Source organism: Pipra filicauda, unplaced genomic scaffold (assembly GCF_003945595.2).
Source record: "Pipra filicauda isolate LSUMZ 115617 unplaced genomic scaffold, ASM394559v2 scaffold512_size417520_pilon, whole genome shotgun sequence".
Classification (NCBI taxonomy): Eukaryota; Metazoa; Chordata; class Aves; order Passeriformes; family Pipridae; genus Pipra; species Pipra filicauda.
The window spans coordinates 241,914-259,972 of NW_024104657.1; the positions used below are offsets into that span (position 1 = coordinate 241,914).

Genomic DNA, 18,059 nt, shown 5'->3' on the forward strand with positions numbered 1-18,059 from the left:
TGACCAAAAACCACCCAAAATTTCAATCCCTCCAAAACCAAAGGAAATAGAAAACACTTTAAAAGTCCATTTCTTATTCCTTGTCCCTCCTGGCCGGTTTTTGGAGGCTTCTGCCAAGAGCACTCCACAAGTTTAGGTGATATAATAGTTTAATAGACCCAGATGGTCTTACACCCAGGGTTTGAGCAGGAGGAGCTGGAGCTGCATCCCACCAGCCTTTTCCAGAGCTCCCCTCCGACGTGGGGCTGGGAGGAGGCACAGGGTGGGTTTGATGTGTTGGCACAGCCAGGTTCCCTCCCCACTGGTTGTGCAACAGGGCAGGAACGAGTCCTCCCTGTCCCGACGAGCCCTGATAACGAGGGACTCTCATCCCCGAGCGTGTCCGTGCTCGCCGGAGCCGTGGCCCCTCTCGTGGAGCTGAGGGGTAAACACGGCATGAAAGTCTCCAACTGGCGCCTCTGGACAGAAACTCCGGGGATTGTTTGAGTGGGAGCCGCCCCTGGGCTTCAGCCACCTCTGCCCAACAAAGCCCCGTGGTTCCCAGGAGGGAGCTCTGGTGCAAAGGGGGTGAGAACACGTGATCCCTGCCCAAATTCCACGGTCACGGTGGTGACGGGAGGGCAGAGGAGGAACCGGCGCCGTTGCCAAGCCCTGGTTGCACAGAGGATTTCACCAGTGCCAGGGCCGGTGCCCCGGGGTTGCAGGAGCTGCTCTGCCCCCAGCTGCCCCCTTCCTGCCCCAGGGCAGAGCCGGGTGAGCTGGGGACGTGTGGGGAGCTACGTGGGCTCTGAGCCGGCGTTCTACTCACAGCTTGCTCACGGGTGCAAGGTTTGCACAAGAGGCTGCTGTGGGCACCTCTTTCCCATCACAGCTACATGAAAAGATTAAAATGGGACAGAAACAGAGATTTGCAGAGAGAAATTCCACTTTGGGGCTTCTTGGGGCTGGCCAGGAAAAATGCCAGTGATGGAAGCTGACATGGTGACTGTGCCAGCAAGAGGGAAATGGCCACAAATTAGGTGTGAAGTAGATGAACACAGGGAGAGAATCACAGAATCGTGGGATTTTGGGGATGGAAGGGACCTCTGGAGACCACCCAGTCCAACCCCCCTGCCAAGGCAGGATCACCCAGAGCAGGTGACACAGGGACACGTCCAGGTGGGTTTGGAATGTCTCCAGAGAGGGAGAATCCACACCTTCCCTGGGCAGCTGGTCCAGGGCTCCATGGAAAGAACTTCAACCTCATGTGAAATTCTTCTCCTGTTCTTTCTCATTTTGAGTTTCCCCCCTCGTGCTGAGGAAGCCACGTTACGTTTTTGGGGTGCTCCCAGGTCTAAGCCAAGACTTCCTAAAGTGGCCTGAGCTGCCTGGCCTTGCCAGGTCGCTGCCCTGTCACAGCTCTCAGAACCACAGGCTCCTTATCCTGCTTTTATTGCCCTGGGAAATGACCCTGTCGGAGAAAGGAGATGGAGAGGGGCCCTCAGCTGATGAGTTTCTGGTGCCTGCAGGTGTCTTGCGGGGTGAAGACAACCTTAAAGATGTTTTTGGGGAAGGTGCAACGAGGGCTTTCTAAGAACTGGCCATTTTTTATGGTGAGGACACAAAAGTGGTGTCCTTCTCCTCCACTGCCCGAGAGCCCAGTCCCACCAAACCAGTCAGAGAGGACTGGGCCCCGTGGCCTCTCCTTCCTGCCAGACTGCAGGTGAGAGGTTTCGGGAGGAGATGGAACCCAGAACTGCACCACCTTTGCCATCCGTTTTGCAACAGAAAACTCATCCTGTCCTGACAGTGAGACAGTCGACCCACCCACAGGGTTTTCACTGCTGGGCATTACGACCTGCAGGGGCCAGGGTGGCAATTAAAGGTGTGTAAGGAGGAAGACAATCCACGGGCTGACAAGTCAATCACCGAAATCGGGTTGAATAAGCTTTTGAAGGTGGTGGGTAATTAGAGGTGTGGCTGTTTTGTAAATACCTCGGTCATCTTTCCCCAGGGGGTGATTGCATTTTCAGGAAGAGATTTGGGAACTGTATAAAAGTCCTTGGATGGGAGAGCAGCTCATTCACTCAGCTCCACTCCCTCTCTAGAGCCTTCACAGCTGAGGTAAGTTGCTGCTCAACCACTAACTTTTAATTCTGATTAAAATTGGCTGCACTGAGCTGGGCTTTGCTCTTAGGGAGATGCATCTGGGGGTATTGAGAGCCAAATCTTGGCTCTGTGGCTGGGGCCGTTTTGTGCTCTCAAAAATCAGGACTTCCTATGCTGAGAAGCCAAATTTATTGTTCTTATCACCTGTAAATATATTAGGATTATTCCAGCACTTTCTAGTTTCCAAAGGACAAACTGGAAATTAAGAAAAATAAATAATGGGATTTGGGAATGAATGGGAAACAGGTCTTTCATAAGACCTTGGGCTTAGGCTGGGAATTTTAATTGCATTTATAAACCTGACTCCTTTACTAAGCTCCTTAAGCTGAACGTATTAAGCTGTCCTTGAAGAAATTTAGGAAGAACAGAAAAAGTGGATTTAAACTGGGAGAGGAAGGAGCAGCATGAGCAGCTTTCAGCTCAGCCACATCCTGGATGCCTTTTGCCTCCTTGAAATCCCAGAAATCCTGAGGAAGGGGTTGAGATGTGCACAGGGGGTTCTCCTCAGGAAATTGGCCCCGGATCCCCAGGGGACAGAGGGAGCAGAGGGCACAGGGAGGGAGGAAGGCACAGGAGGGTCTTCATTTTGGGCCCCTGGCTTTGGAAGGGCATTTTGCTGATGCTCCTCTGCCAGTCCTGGCTGTAAATTCCCAGCTGTGCCAGGGCTCCTCCAGGCTACAAATTCTTGGGATCTTCGCCAAGATGCCTCTTGCTGGTTCAGGATACCCTGGAATCCCACAGAGCTTCTGCTCCTCCGTTACACAGCCCTGAGACCATCCCAGGGTGCAGCGAGGGAGAGCAGGGAATGAGCTCGAGGGAGAGCAGGGAATGAGCTCGAGGGAGAGCAGGGAATGAGCTCATGGAGCCCAGCAGCAATGGGGTTCAGGGCTGCTGTGGGGGCTCATGAGAGTGTTCAGATGGTCCTGGTTGATCCAGCACTGGAATGAAGCCCCAGCTTGGGGAAACGGGACGGGCAGAAAGGCAAATCCTGCTGAGCCCCGACAGGCTCATGACACAGCGAGGAAACCTGACCCCAGATGGGAGCGGGGAAAGCACTTCCTGCCTCTAACGACAAACCTCTCTCCTTCCCCAGGTTTGCCCCGCCAACCCCCAAAAATGTGCTCCCGCGAGAACAGAGGCTGCCACAGCTCGGAGAGCTCCTGCCACGGCGGGGGCTCCTCCTGCCACGACCGCGAGCGGTCCTGCCACGGCTCCGAGGGGCTCGTGTGCCACGAGGTGAGCGCCGTGCAGGACCCCGCGCCCGTGGTGGTGCTCGCCCCGCAGTGCCCCGTGGCCCCCGGGGCCGGGCAGGTGCCCGTGGCCCCCGTGCCGCTGCCCGTGGCCCCCGTGCCCTGCCAGCAGCAGCAGCAGATCAAGCAGCCGCCGCAGTGGCCGCAGCAGCAGCAGAAGTGAGAGAGGACGAGGAGAGGACGCTCCGCGCACACCGGGGCTGCACCGCTCCCCTCCGCCCCGCGAGGTGCAGCCCCTGCCCCTTCCCTCCTGCTCTCCCGAGAACCCAGAGTGGCATTAGAGTGGCAGAAACGTGATTTGCCTCCTCGCAAACCTCCCGGTTTCCCGCTTCTGTCTCCGGTAGCAACGGTGTGATATTAAAACCTAAAGCTCAGAAAATGTGCTGGCGTCCTGGTGTTCTTCCGCTGGTTTTCCTTATCTTTGGCATCATGCCCAGGCCCACTTTGATTGTCCCCTCATTTAAGAGTTGGACTCGATGATCCTTGTAGGTCCCTTCCAACTCAGAACAAACTGATTAACAGGAGCTGCTTTTCACATTTTCCTGCCCCTCCTCTTGCTCTGCAGTGGCCACGGTGGCTCAGCTCCCAGGTCCCCACACCTTGGGCATCAGCCAGAAAAATCCAGGTGCCGGATTTCCAAAGCTGTCTGGGACTGAAGGTGGAGATCAGCATCTCCCATTAATCACAGCCCTTGGCTCTGAGCCTCAGACCCCCCCAGGCACCTTTGGCAGCTTTGTCCAAAGCAAACTCCATCGAGGAAGTCTGGAATCCCTCGTCACCATAAACCAGAGGATATAAGCAGAGGAAGGACCGTGTCATACTTAATATTCCTTCTGGCCTTTCTAAATGGGGAATGTGGGGTTGGACAGATCTTCTGTGTGAGGTGACTCTCCCTCCTTTGAAAATCCCATCGAGAGTCCACATTGCCTAAATGGGATCCCAGAATCCCAGAATCCCTGAGGTTGGAAAAGACCTCCAGGATCATGGAGTCCCCCCTGTGCCCCATCCCCACCTTGGCCCCAGCCCAGAGCACTCAGTGCCACAGCCAGTCCTTCCCTGGGCACCTCCAGGGCTGGGCACTCCCCCACCTCCCTGGGCAGCCCCTGCCAAGGCCTGAACACCCTTTCCAGGGGGAAATTCCTCCTGATGGCCAACCTGACCCTCCCCTGGCACAGTTTGAGGCCATTTCCCCTCCTCCTGTCCCTTGTTCCCTGGGAGCAGAGCCCGACCCCCTCCCCCCAGCTCTCCCCTCCTGTCAGGGAATTCCAGAGCCAGAAGGTCCCCCCTGAGCCTCCTTTTCTCCAGGCTGAGCCCCCCCAGCTCCCTCAGGAGTTCTCCAGACCCTTCTCCTGCTGCTCCAGCCCCTTTCCCAGCTCCATTCCCCCAATGTATTTCTTGAAATAAGAAAAAATATTTCCAGTCCTTACCAAGTTTTAAGCTGACTTTTCTGAGCAGAAACCATAAAATTTCTGAACTCCCCTTGCAGATGTAGGAAAAGGAAAGGGATATCAGATGGAGAGATGGCCACAAAAATCATGTTTTCTTTCCCATCACATTTGTTCCAGCCCCAGGGTCTCTCCCAGAATCCCCCAGGCACATCCCTGCAGGAATTCCTGGCTCTGTGGGACGAGAGCAGCATTGTGTGTAATGCACCAGATATTTAATTAGCAAAGGATTTACACTGATCCTTTGAAAGGAGTGAGAAACTTGTTATTAGCACTTGTTTTATTATTACTCTTAATTAAAATAACGAGGAGCCTCATCCCCGTGTGCCGGGCCCGTGACTGCAGGAGCAGGGGAGGGACATCGGGGTCAGAAACGTGCGGCTCTGACCGGGCACGAGGGTGGTTTGTGGTGCCAGGGATGGTCCCTGTGCCCCCCACACCGGGCACCCCCTGGGCAGTGCCAAACCCAGCCTGTGCCAAATCCAGCCTGTGCCACACTGGAGGTTGAACCCAAGCCAGACCAGAGGCTCCAGGCTGGGTTGGAGTCTGACTGAAAGCGTTTGAGGGAAGGGGAGATAAAATCTCCAACCTCGAGCCTCTCTCAGCAGTCCAGGTTTTCACCCACACCCTTGGCAGAGCTGAGGCACTGCAGGTTGTGTCATTCCTCTGAGGACAGACTTGGGAAGGGCCCGAGCAGCAGAGACAGCAAATCTCTGCCCAGCTGGGGTTTTGTTATCTCGGCCCATCTGAGAAGTGGAGCAGGGGCAGCAGATTGCAAAAATCCAGCAGGGAATTGTCCCCACCTCCCCCTGCCACAAAGGCCAGGGCAGCAAAGATGCTGAGAAATATTCCATGGAGGGTCTCTCTGCAGGGAAATGTTCCACAGAAAGTCTCTCTCTTGCACTGTTTACAACAAACACACAGGTTGGTTGTAGGCAGAGCCAAGTGTCCCATGGCAGGGACACCTCTCACTCTCCCAGGTTGCTCCAACCTTGGACACTCCCAGGGATGGGGCAGCCACAGCTTCTCTGGGCCCAAGTGCAGCCCAAAAGCAGCTTTGCAGAGCAGGATTTGGGGGGTCACCGTGTGCCCTGTGACACTGAGCTCAGCTGCGAGAGGAGCAGTTGGAGGGATCCCTGTGAGTCAGGAGAGCATCACCCCAAATCCCTCGTGCCTGACATCTAATCCACGATGTCATCCCAGTGTTGACACATTCCTGCCTTTTATGGGACAAGAAGATGTAATTGCTGGGTGAGATGGGCATGACTTGTTCCCGGGCATGGAAGCCCCAAGTTCATCCCGAAGTGATTCACGGGAAAATCCGGGCTCGGGAGCTTCTCCCACTGCTTTGTTTATTTTTGCTTGAGCTCCATCCCTGTCTGAGCATCCCCGTTCCACAAGAGCTGCAGAGAGGCCACGGTTGAGGACTGAAAACAGGACAGCAACACCAGCACTTTGTCCCAGCCAACAGTCCAAAATATCACCCTCAGTGTTCCTGTGACCCCCCCAGAGCCCCCCTTCTCACAGCTCAGCTGCTGAAGATTCCCAGGAAGAACTAAAGACGGGTTTGATTTAAAATCTGGGGGGGAAATGAGGAGTAAATTGGATAAGGACAGAGGAAAATAGGAACAGGAAAATCACCAAATCATTTCTGGGAGCAGGAGCAGGACTTAGGACACCCTGGAGATGTTCCAGGAATGACTGGACGTGGCACTCAGTGCTGCTAAAACAGGATCTAAAGCCACGTGTTGGGTTTGGATGACAAGGTTTTGGTGGAGGGGGATCTACAGCCGTGGAAAGAGGAGCCAACACTGGAGGGGGTTTGCTGGCAGGACTTTGGGGGGCACCTGGTGCCCAGCCAGGGTCAGAGAAGAAGAAGAAGAAGAGGAGAAATCCTTGATAGGGTCGGAATTACCCATGAAGGACTTATTTGGGCTAATGCAAATCCCTCGTATCCGGTCCCATTGGGCAACTCAGCTGCAGGATTCCTGCCCTAACCATAATCCACAGGGATTAACAGCAACAGTCATTTTTCCTTCACATGGAGGTTGATCACGTTGAGCTCTTGGTCCATGTGACACTGAGGACTTGGTTCTTCTGGGTCACAAACATCTCCTGGGCTCGATCCACGTTGTCCGTGAGCAGATCCGTCGGTTTTGGTGCCGGTGTCACTTCCCATGAAATACCTTCCAATCTCCTTCACAGGGAGGTGAAGGAATTAAGGTGCTATTAATAACTTATGGGACAATTACCATCCCAAAAGCACAGAGCATCAAAGGGAAAATACGGGAAGCTGAACACAGCGGATAGAAATGGGCTGGGATGTGTAATTAGAGGTGTCTCATGTCCCAGATAACCCTTTGGGAACATATAAAAGGTTCCTCAGCCCAGCTCCCTTCACTCACTGCTCTGCTCCAACACTCCTCCATCCCCATTGCTGAGAGGGTAAGTCCAGTTTTTCTCTTCCTCTGGAGTTTCTTTATGAAATTGTCTGTTTTCCTGCAAGTTTTGGTAGAGTTGGAGTAGGACAGTCACTCCTCACCTCTGGACCTTGGTGGTGCTGGAGACCAAGCTCACCCACAGGAGCTGTTTTGTTAAAGCAAATGACAATAAAGGCTTTGGGCAGAGGCTCAAGTCAAACCAAACCAACAGAAAGGGTGGAAAATACAGAGGGGAAAGCCCAGAGGATTTTGTGGGAAATACAGAGAGAGAACAGAGAGAGGATTTTGTGGACAAGGGACTTCAGGTTTTCAAGCAGAAGGCACTGGAGGGTCTGGAGTTGCTCATGGCCAGCAAAGGTTTGGACCGATTTTTCTCTAAAAGGCAACTTGCATCCAAAAAAGTTTAGGGGGGGGGCTATAAAGCATCTCCCAATCAACCCTGACACCACTTCCTTACCCCTGAAGAACTAGAAATCAGGAAGAAAACAGGGGATCCCAGAGCAAACTGCAGGATGTCGGTGTAATCACGTCCATCTGTGACCACGTGATCATTTCTCTCTCTCTCTCTCTCCCCCCTCCAGCTCTGTTGATCCTCCAGGAAAAATGTGCTCCCGGGGGTCCTGCCACAGCCACGAAACCTCCTGCCACGAGTCCCACTCGTCCTGCCACGACTCGGGGCCCTCCTGCCACTACACCCTCCAGAGGCAGCCGGTGCAGAAGTTCAGCTATGTGACCCCCTGTTGCCCCCCCGTGCAGAATTATTGCCCCCCCGTGCAGCCCTGTTACCCCCCCCTGCAGCGTTATTGCCCCCCGGCCCCCTACTGCCCCCAGTACACCAAGAACATCTGCAAGATGCCACCAACGTACCCCAAATATTAACAGGAGGATCCAGCCTGGACCCACCGGCTCCCTCCCGCCTCGGGTGCCCTCAGTGCCTGAAATATTGAATTGATGCTTCTCTTTTCCCATCTTTGATTTGATCCTCGAATTCCTCGTCTGTGATTGGAATCTCCTCCAAAACATGAGTCCAATTTGGTTTCATTTACTCGGCACAAAAGACCCAGCTGAGGTGGTTTTCCGTGGAGCCGGGAGTGATTCCTGGTGCCTGACACACGGATGTGTCAACCCCCCAAAGACACGCAGATGAGACAATAAAATTTGATTTCCAGAAATAGAAAGAGTTTATGATCTGTTTATTTACGTTTATGTATTTATTTATATTTTAGATATATTTGTTTGTTCTTTAACCTCTTTACCTGAGAATCATCGTCACCTCCGACTTCTGAGTCACCCCTTCGCTTTCTTTTCTTAAAACTTAGCACAAAATGCCCCAAGAGTTTCAAAATAATAAAAGCCAGTGATTGCAGAGACATTTCTGGGGCAGGTGAATGTGCAAGGAGCTCACCTGCACCCTATTTATTTATATATATTTATATACAGAATATATATTTATATATATTTATATATATTTATATTTTTATATATTTATATATATATATATATAAGGAATTCTTTCCTGGGAGGGAGGTGAGGTCCTGGCACAGGTTGCCCAGAGAAGCTGTGGCTGCCCCATCCCTGGAAGAGTCCAAGGCCAGGTTGGAGCAACCTGGGATAGCAGAAGGTGGCCCTGCCCCTGGCAGGGGGTGGAAGGGAGTGATTTTTAAGGTCCCTTCCAACCCAAACCATGCCATGATTCTATTTAGTGTAGAACTGCCTCACTGAGTCCCTCCCTCAGCAGCACCTCCCACTCCTCACCCCGACTCAGAATCACAAACATTTCCAGGTGTCTGAAAAGTGCAAATGAGCACTTAGTGGTTTTTTCCCAACCCTCCTTCTTTCACTGGGCTCCAAACTGCTGTTTCCAGTGCCAGTTGCAGGCACTTAAAACTAAATGGTAAATGTGTGTCTGCTTTTTGCAGCCTGGGACTGCCCTTATCTCCAGCACGTCCAGCTGAGCCATCCCTTCCAGAACAGGCTCAGTTCCTCCTGCCGGCGCCTGTTCGGCTGCATCAGCTTCTCAGGGAGCTCAACAACCAGACTCAGCTGAAATTCTGAGCCTGAGAGCTGAACGAGACGATCCTCACGGTCCCTCCCAACCCAAACCATCCCGTGATTCTGTGAATTCACCCTCTCTCCTGGAGAGCTGACCCCAGGGCCTTCCCCAAAAAGGTTTTTATCAACCTGAATAAACCGTTTCTCCAGCATTTACAACTCACAGCACTTCTCAGAAGGCTTTGGATTTTCCTGAACGAGATTGGCTCTGAAATATTTTCTTGAACACTTTTGGTTTGCTGAATCACGGCCCTGAAAAAATCAGGAAAAATAATCAGAAAGTCATAAAATGCTTTGGGTTGGAAGGGACCCTAAAAATCAACTCCTTCCCCAACTCCTCAGTTGTTCCTGAGGCACTCTCCTGGATAAAAGTCACAGGAAAGGAACAATCACCCATTTTATTTTATTGATTGATTTATTGTCCTGAAATCTTGGGCCATTGTAAAAGGTAAAAAAATGAGTAAAAATTACAGAACTGCTTAAATCAGGACCCCAAAGCAAGCTAGGTCTGAAAACAGGTTGCCAGGAGGGAAAATCCTCACACAAAAGGCTTTGAACCCCCCTCCTTCCTTGGAGGAGGAATTAAACAGGGTGATGTTGCAGCAGGAGTGAGAAGCAGTTGAGGGTTGGTGGATTCACAAACGGAATGACAAAAATTGGATTTGGGGAATGTCCTTTTGGCGTCACCTCCTGTGCTGAGGCGTCGTGTGCGTTCGAGCTCGTCAACAGGACCTCCCTCTAATCGAGTCCCCGGGAGCTGGGGCTGTTAATTACAGTGCCTTGTGTCAGGAAAAAAAATCCATCAATCAAAATGTGAGTGTGCCGAGCAGAGCAAGGGGCAGCACACGGGCCCGGAGTCAACACCTCTGACTTGTACGTTGATGCAATCCCGGTTGCCCAACGACAAATCACTTAATAACTCCAGGGTTAGGTGCATTTTTAATATGTAAATGTGCCTCAGCCTTCAAAATTCCCTTATAAGCAGATTGGGAAATTCGTTGTTGTCTATTACAGTGCTGAGGAAAAAGTCATAATGGCTTTTCCTGACGGCGTCGAATCGGAAATGCTCAAAACCAGACACAGAAGATAAATATGAATATGAGTGTTTGTGTCAGCATTGCCAAGAGGTGCCTAATTTCTTGGACAACCCTTGGGAAGATATAAAAGTTGGCCATGCCTTGTTCCTCCTCCATTCAGCATCAGCTCTCCGCGCTCTTCCTCTTGCTCCAGCAAAGGGTGAGTTGGATTATATTGATTTGTCTTCTCTTGAGCAGCAGAAGTTGACAGAGGACTAGTTCTGTGTTTAGACCTTGCCTTTGTCTTAGAAATTCCTTGGCTGGGGGGATCAGGTGCCTGAACATGTTGGCTACACGGAGGGTGCTCGTGGTTTGCTCACAGATGGGTTGATAGAAAAATAGGAGTAATTGAAGGAGCAGATCCACAAAGACACAAAGTCTTCGGGAGCCAGCAAGGAATTCATTCCCAAACTGGCTGGTGATGGAGAGGGAGAGAGCTCAGACAAATCAGTGTAGAAGTAAATTTGAGAAGTAAATTTTACCTTAAGTAGCATCTTGGCTGGGAAATTCCCATCAGAGCTGGACCATCACGGAGCATCCCCCAAAAGCCAAGGCAGAGTCACTGGCAGGGCCACGACATCCCAGATATTACAAAACACAGGAAGACAACACTTCCCATCCCATACAGGACAAGAGGCAAGGAAAGCACGGGAGGCCCCTGTGGGTCCCAGCCGTGCCGGGCTGACGGGGTCTCTCTTCCCTCCAGCTCCCGGCGCTCCGGAACAATGTGCTCCCGCAGCTCCTGCCACGACCACGAGTCCTCCTGCCACGGATCCCGCTCTTCCAGCCACAGATCCTGGTTCTCCTGCCTCAGGTCCCGCTCCTCCTGCCACGACTCGGAGTCCTCCTGCCACTACCCCGTCCAGAGGCAGCCGGTGCAGAAATGCAGCTTCGTGACGTCCTGCTGCCCCCCCGGGCAGCGCTACTGCCCCCCGGGCCCTTACTGCCCCCAGATCCCCTACTGCCCCCAGGTCCCATATTGCCCCCAGGTCCCCTACTGCCCCCAGGTCCCCTACTGCCCCCAGTACACCAAGAACATCTGTAACCTGCCACCAGCTTGCCCCAAGTATTGACAGGATCCAACCCCGACTCCAGACCCACCGGCTCCTCCCTCAACTCCGACCACGGCTCATCTCCTCCTCCCTGAAATCCTGCCATGTGCCTCCCTGGGATGAAGTGTTCCCCTAATTAACATCTGGGGTGTCATTCTTTCTAATTATTCGGGAAATGTCCTTTCTAATTATTCAGGGCTTTAATTGCTGTTGGGGATCTTTGTCTGTTGTGCATTTTCTGTTTCGGACTCATCTGGGTGTGGGAAATAAATCTGGCAGTTCATGAGACCCTTGTTGTCTTTGAATTTCTTTATTCTCTTTTTCCTTGATTTTTTTTTTACATTTTTTTCTGGGTTCTTCAGTCAAATTTCCTCATATTCTCAAAGTATCCCAACAGTTGGTGGCAAATAATTCCCACATTCATTTGGGAATGAAGGGAAGACACATTAGTAGAGGGAAAAGTTCTCAGCTACCAAAAATCTACATGGGCATAAGGTTGAGCAGAGAAAAGCTTTCCTTGCTTCCAGGGGTCCACACAGATTTTTGTCCCATCATTGTGAAAAAAATATCAGAGAATTCAACCTGAATTCAAACTCAGCAACTCCCTGACAGGAGGGTGTAGAAAAGTGTGAGTCGGGCTCTGCTCCCAGGGAACAAGGGACAGGAGGAGGGGAAACGGCCTCAAGCTGTGCCAGGGGAGGGTCAGGTTGGCCATGAGGAGGAATTTCCCCCTGGAAAGGGTGTTCAGGCCTTGGCAGGGGCTGCCCAGGGAGGTGGGGGAGTGCCCAGCCCTGGAGGTGTCCAGGGAAGGAGTGGCTGTGGCACTGAGTGCTCTGGGCTGGGGCCAAGGTGGGGATGGGGCACAGGGGCTTTGAGGGCTTTTCCAACCTAAATGATCCTGGGATTCTGTGATAGCTCATTAAATGGAAGTGCAATAAGTAGGTCACAGTTGCTCTTTCTCAACATGCAGTAATTTCCTCCAAGCCCAATGCCAGACCTTGGGCAAATAAATAGAAATAGAAATAGAAATAGAAATAGAAATAGAAATAGAAATAGAAATAGAAATAGAAATAGAAATAGAAATAGAAATAGAAATAGAAATAGAAATAGAAATATTTTCAAATACCTGAACACGTCTGAGCCTCTGAAAACAGAAGCCACAAACTGCCCTGGAAGGCCTGTGAGCAGAGGATGATTAGAACTCTTTAAGGGTCACGTTTTCTTTAACAGGACCTGAATCTGAAAGGTTCAGAGATGCCTTTTGAGTGGGTGTAACCAACAACACCCCATTTTTGGAAGGTTGTTGACCAGGCAGAAAGATTTTGGAGGAACACCAGTGTGATGCTCCAGGACAAAGCCTGGAGGAAAGAACTGTCACACCAGCACTGATTTTGGTGGCTGGGCAAGTGCAGGTTTTGGTTTGGGACCCACAACTGAGTCACAAAATGTCCCTGAGGAATTGGGGCCATCCTCCCTTGCTGCACAGAACTCACCACAAGCAATTGCGTTGCCTCTGGCCTGAAGAAAAGCTGCAGGACACCCACACTTTGGGAGGATCTTCTCCTCAGTCAATAAATTGCTCTAATGGGCAACATTTCCCCAAGTTGATGAGTTTCTTTTTCTTGGGTTTCAAACTCTGGGTCAAATGGGGTTATAAATCCAGCTTTAGTGACAGAATCCAATATTTGCTCAAACTTTGGCTCCCTTTCTCTGAATCCTTTGCTTTCCACACTCCTCTGCAGGTGAGGTCGGGGGGGGGGAAAGCATAAAAATATCAGTGAAGGAAAGAGAAACCAAGGAATGGGAAAACTGACTACACTCCTACCTTGCACAGAGCTCATCGTCAGCTGTTTTTCTCTGATCTTAATAACCTTTGATTCACGTGGAACGATCTGATGGGATCATCCCAATCATCTGCCAACTCAAGGAACACGTGAAGCACCAGAAACATTTTCTTTTTTGCCACACCAGGGAACCGAGGAGATCCCTCCGGATTTTCCAGCTTTGTGCCATGCCCAGGAGTTGCAGCTGATAATCCCATTATTTCCTCTTGGCATTCAGCAGCAGGCAAATTAAAGTCCTGAGCTGTCACCTGCACCCAACGGGAGACCTTCCCCAGGAGTCAGCATTTCTGGGCCCTTTCTGTCACTGATGCAATCCCAGTTATCCCCTGGCCAGCTAATTAACACCCGTCAGATTAGTGTCAGTCTCCAGGAAACGGGAGAGAAGTGCCTTCGAAAATCCCTGCGTTGGGAATTACCTATGGGATGGGACACGGTGTGCCAAAGAGGAAACACTAAAAATAGGGATTGAGAGCGGAAATAATTAAACTGTCATTGCACAGAGGTGTCTCATATCCCAGATAACCTTTGGAGGGTATAAAAGGTCGCTCAGCCCAGTCCTCCTCAGTCGCTCGCCTTCGCTTCCAGAAACTTCTCGCTGCAGCTGAAGAGGGTAAGACCAATTTTACTATTTCTGCTTTGGCTGAGAGAGAAGAAAACTCCACAAGAGGTTTTTATGGACCTCCTGGAAACTGGGACTTGGTTAAGTTCCTCCTTGTGCCCCTGAGGAAGAGGGAATGGCAGGTGGAGGGATGGGGATCACCGGGAAGGGGCAGCAAAGGCACTCGAAGGGATCCTCGGGTGGCACAAACTCTGAGCTCTTTCACAAGGGAGGTGGGTTTGGAAATGGGCTCATGGGGCTCCAGCTGGCTTGTAGGGACCTGGTTCCACACAGCAGCTCCCAGAGCACACCCAGCAGATCCATCAGGATTGCTGGGTCTGGATTAGGCAGGAAAAAAGAAAGAGAAGCTGGAGACTCAAGACTGGAGATGTCAAGAAAAATATTATTAAAAAGGGTGAGAATACAAGAAGTGAACTGAGTTTCCTCTCACCACGTTGATCTCTTGCTCCACACAGCTCTGCTGATACTCCAGAAGATGTGCTCCCGGGGGTCCTGCCACGACTACGAGTCCTCCTGCCACGGATCCAGGTCTTCCTGCCACGGATCCCGCTCCTGCCACGACTCGGGGCCCTCCTGCCACTACACCATCCAGAGGCAGCCTGTGCAGAAGTTCAGCTACGTGACCCCCTGTTGCCCCCCGGTGCAGCGTTATTGCCCCCCCGTGCAGAGTTATTGCCCCCCCGTGCAGCGTTATTGCCCCCCAGTCCCCTACTGCCCCCAGTACACCAAGAACATCTGCAAGATGCCACCAACGTACCCCAAGTACTGAGGAAGGATCTGATCCTGGCACCCGGATGCGCTGCCTCGTTCCTCGCCCAAGGCCTCAAGCTCACTGCTGTGCTCATGGCTTTCCAGCCTTTCCAGCCTTCTCTCCAGGCAAACAGTCCTAAGAAGGGTTGGGGGTGACACCATTTTGGGGTGAAGCCTCTTGGTCTCATGAGTTTTGAGCTGTTTGTCCCCTCTCCGCTGGGAACAGTTTCCTCCTTGCTTTGCTGCTTCGCTCTCCTGCAAGACAATAAAAATGGTGTTTGAAGCCAAGCGAACAGTTCTGGGTGTTTTAGTCACCACTCTGTCACACAGGCTGGATCGATGGGCCAAGGTATGAGTTTAACAAGGCCAAGTGTCAAGTCCTCCACTGGGATCACAACAACCCCCTGGGAAGCTCCAGCTGGGGGAAGAGTGGCTGGGAAGCTCCAGAAGGACCTGAGGGAGCTGGGGGGGCTCATCCCGGAGAAAAGGAGGCTCAGGGGGGACCTTCTGGCTCTGGAATTCCCTGACAGGAGGGGGGAGCCGGGGGGGGTCGGGCTCTGCTCCCAGGGAACAAGGGACAGGAGGAGGGGAAATGGCCTCAAGCTGTGCCAGGGGAGGGTCAGGTGGGGCATCAGGAGGAATTTCCTCCTGGAAAGGGTGTTCAGGCCTTGGCAGGGGCTGCCCAGGGAGGTGGGGGAGTCCCCAGCCCTGGAGGTGTCCAGGGAAGGACTGGCTGTGGCACTGAGTGCTCTGGGCTGGGGACAAGGTGGGGATGGGGCACAGGGGGGACTTGATGTTCTGGGAGGTCTTTTCCAAGCTCAGCAATCCTGGGATTCTGTGCTTGTCTGGTGGCACCTGTGTTTTCTTGTGGGTTTGGAGCTGTGCTTTAATCCCTGCTGAAAGCAGCTCAGGTAGGAGGAACGCCAAGGAAACATGAAAGCCATGGGAAATGCCTGCAGCTCCCAGCAGTGATCCCAGGAGCACCTCACGCAGAGGGCTGGGAGGGTTAATTGGAAACAAATCCTTGCACTGAGCTCAGCACACGTTGGGGGGTTTGGATTTCCAGCCGGGGGCCTGACCTGTGGATTCCTGTTTTCCCTGCGTGTTCCTGCTTTCCTAGGGCTGCGTTTGGAAGCAAAACAAAGCAAATCCTGCAGGGTTTGCAGCTTGCCTTGGAACACCCTCAATTAAACAATTTCTCCACTGTAAAATAAGGGAAGGTTTCCCTGGGGTGACTCATCCACCCATCCCGGGCGTGGGAAACAGGCTGGAATGAGCCGAGCTCTGCAATGCCCAGTAAATGAGCAGCTGGTCTCTAAGGAATGGGAATTCCCTATTTACAGGTTATGGAGAAAATCGTCATTACAGAGGAACAGGCTGAAAAGGAAAAGTGGCCAATGGGATGCCGAGAGCAATTAATTACTCACCTGCACCTGGGTTGTTGTCCCTGCCAAGAGGTGGCTCATCTTCACACGACCCTTGGCAGCTGCGCCAAGTCAGTTTCTGACTCATTCTTGCCCTCCCTGCAGGTGGGGTTTGAGGTAGGGGAGCTCTGTGTCCACAGCACTGGGTTTGTCTTCAAGCTGAGACTTTCTCTTGCTGCCCCAGGAGTCCAACTTTCTCCTCTGTGACTGTGCCTTGGAGCGAGTCCAGAGGAGGCCACAGTGTTGGTGAAGGGACTGGAGCCCCTCCCCTATGGAGACAGGCTGGGAGAGTTGGGAATGTTCAGCCTGGAGAGGAGAGCACTCTAAACAGCCTAAAGGGATGTTTCTGCTCTGTTTAATATGTGTTAAATAACGTAACAGCAGATTTCCACAACCAGGATAAACTGTGGGAATCCCCGAAGGATTAATGAGGAGGAATTTGTTTCCCAGCAAGGGTTGCTTCACTGCATCCATAATCCTCCAATCCAAACAGACAGAGGGGTGTTACTCTACTCCTGGCACCTTATGGAGCCTCCTAAATCCCTCCACTCCATGCAAAATTTAATTGGGAAATTTTTATGTCTCTAGGTTGAATCTTTTGTAAAATCAGTGATGGGTTTCCCCATGGGATCCCTGCAGATCCATCTCACAGAGCTTCAAACCCTTTTGATATTCACATCCAGCTCTAGCAGTGGGGGTTTCGGCTCTCTGGATGAAGCAATGCACCAAATCCATACAAAGTCACACAAAGCCTTATTTTCACCAACATCTCTTACTTTACCTCCCTGCTCAGGATCCCCCATATTTTCAGTGTTGGATTCTCCTGGAATTTCTCTGCAGGCTCAGGAATCCCCTTGGCTGTTTGAAGAGGTGCAGGTACTCAGCTGGTGTATAAATCTCAGTCTCTAATTAGATGATAATGTGTGGCAGTGACCTGGTCTCACCTGCTCATTAGCATGAGGCTGAGCTCAGTTAAGCCCATGTTTTAGTGAGCAGGAACGCTGACCTTGGAAAGACCTTGCCTGGAGAAGTGGTGACTTCATGGCCCTCTGAACCCCTCCAAGCAAGAGCAGCTCCTCCAAGCTGCGATGCAGCCAAGTTTGAACAGAAGTTGCCCAACAGAACTGGCTGAAAACAGAGGCTTTGTGTCCCCAGAAGTCAAACAGAAGGTTCATGACAACCTATCGTGTCCTCAGCGTCCCAGATTTTAGTCCTGGCTGAGCAAACACAGCCTAAATCTTCTCTCCTTCCCCTCAGCAGAACTCAGGGTGTCTCCAGAGAAGCTGTAGGACACAGGGGAGGGTGGCCAAGCAGCAGGATCAGCCCTTCTCCTCGGGGTGACCTCAGACACAAAACCTTCCATCACGTCAGTCACGGTCCCGAGTCCCCTGAATTTCCTCTGACAGCAGAGAGATAATATTTTATAAAGATGTGGTTTAATTTGAAATCCTCGAGGTGCTCAGGACATCCCATGGAGCCTTCAGGCAAAGCAGATATTAATGCCTGTCATTAATGAATAATCACGGGGTGATCATTATCATTGGCTCTAATGGCCGTCCACGGGTGACTGAGAGGTGAGCACAGAGTTATTCCAGAAATCACACCTTCCATTACTCCAGGGCAAAGTGGAATTTGAAAAGAATTGAATAGGAATTTTGCAGATCGAGTTGTGCTGAGCATAAACAGGATGCAAAACTTCCAGAGGGGTTTTGCATTCGGCTTTGATTTGAATACATCAGAAAGGAGTTGGAAAAATACGGACCCCGACTTGAGCCGAACTCCGGATTTCCACGGGGAATTTGCACAGTCCTGGGCACCTAAATTGTCTTGGCAAGGCCTTGAGCTGCCAGAGCTCAGGGGCTGTTTGGGCCTGGTGGGATTGGTGGGGCTGTGCAGGGCCAGGAGTTGGACTTTGACAATCCTTGTGGGTCCCTTCCAGTGCAGGACATTCCATGATT

The 18,059-nt window shown here is 51.8% G+C and overlaps 2 protein-coding genes across 2 annotated transcripts; both read left to right on the top strand.

Annotated features, from left to right (window-relative positions):
- The first annotated feature begins 11,137 nt into the window (after positions 1-11,137).
- Positions 11,138-11,485, top strand: LOC113991153 (putative small proline-rich protein 5). The gene has a single exon (XM_027727246.1). It carries the CDS (start codon positions 11,138-11,140, stop codon positions 11,483-11,485), a length of 348 nt encoding a protein of 115 aa, XP_027583047.1.
- Positions 11,486-14,402: 2,917 nt separating this feature from the next.
- On the top strand, positions 14,403-14,696 carry LOC113991201 (putative small proline-rich protein 5). Its single transcript, XM_027727306.2, has one exon. The coding sequence runs from the start codon at positions 14,403-14,405 to the stop codon at positions 14,694-14,696; it is 294 nt and encodes a 97-aa protein (XP_027583107.1).
- The last annotated feature ends 3,363 nt before the right edge of the window (positions 14,697-18,059 follow it).

Bases quoted from the DNA above. Each gene is read 5' to 3' on its own strand.
- LOC113991201 (XM_027727306.2), top strand. From the start codon at position 14,403: ATGTGCTCCCGGGGGTCCTGCCACGACTACGAGTCCTCCTGCCACGGA.
- LOC113991153 (XM_027727246.1), top strand. From the start codon at position 11,138: ATGTGCTCCCGCAGCTCCTGCCACGACCACGAGTCCTCCTGCCACGGA.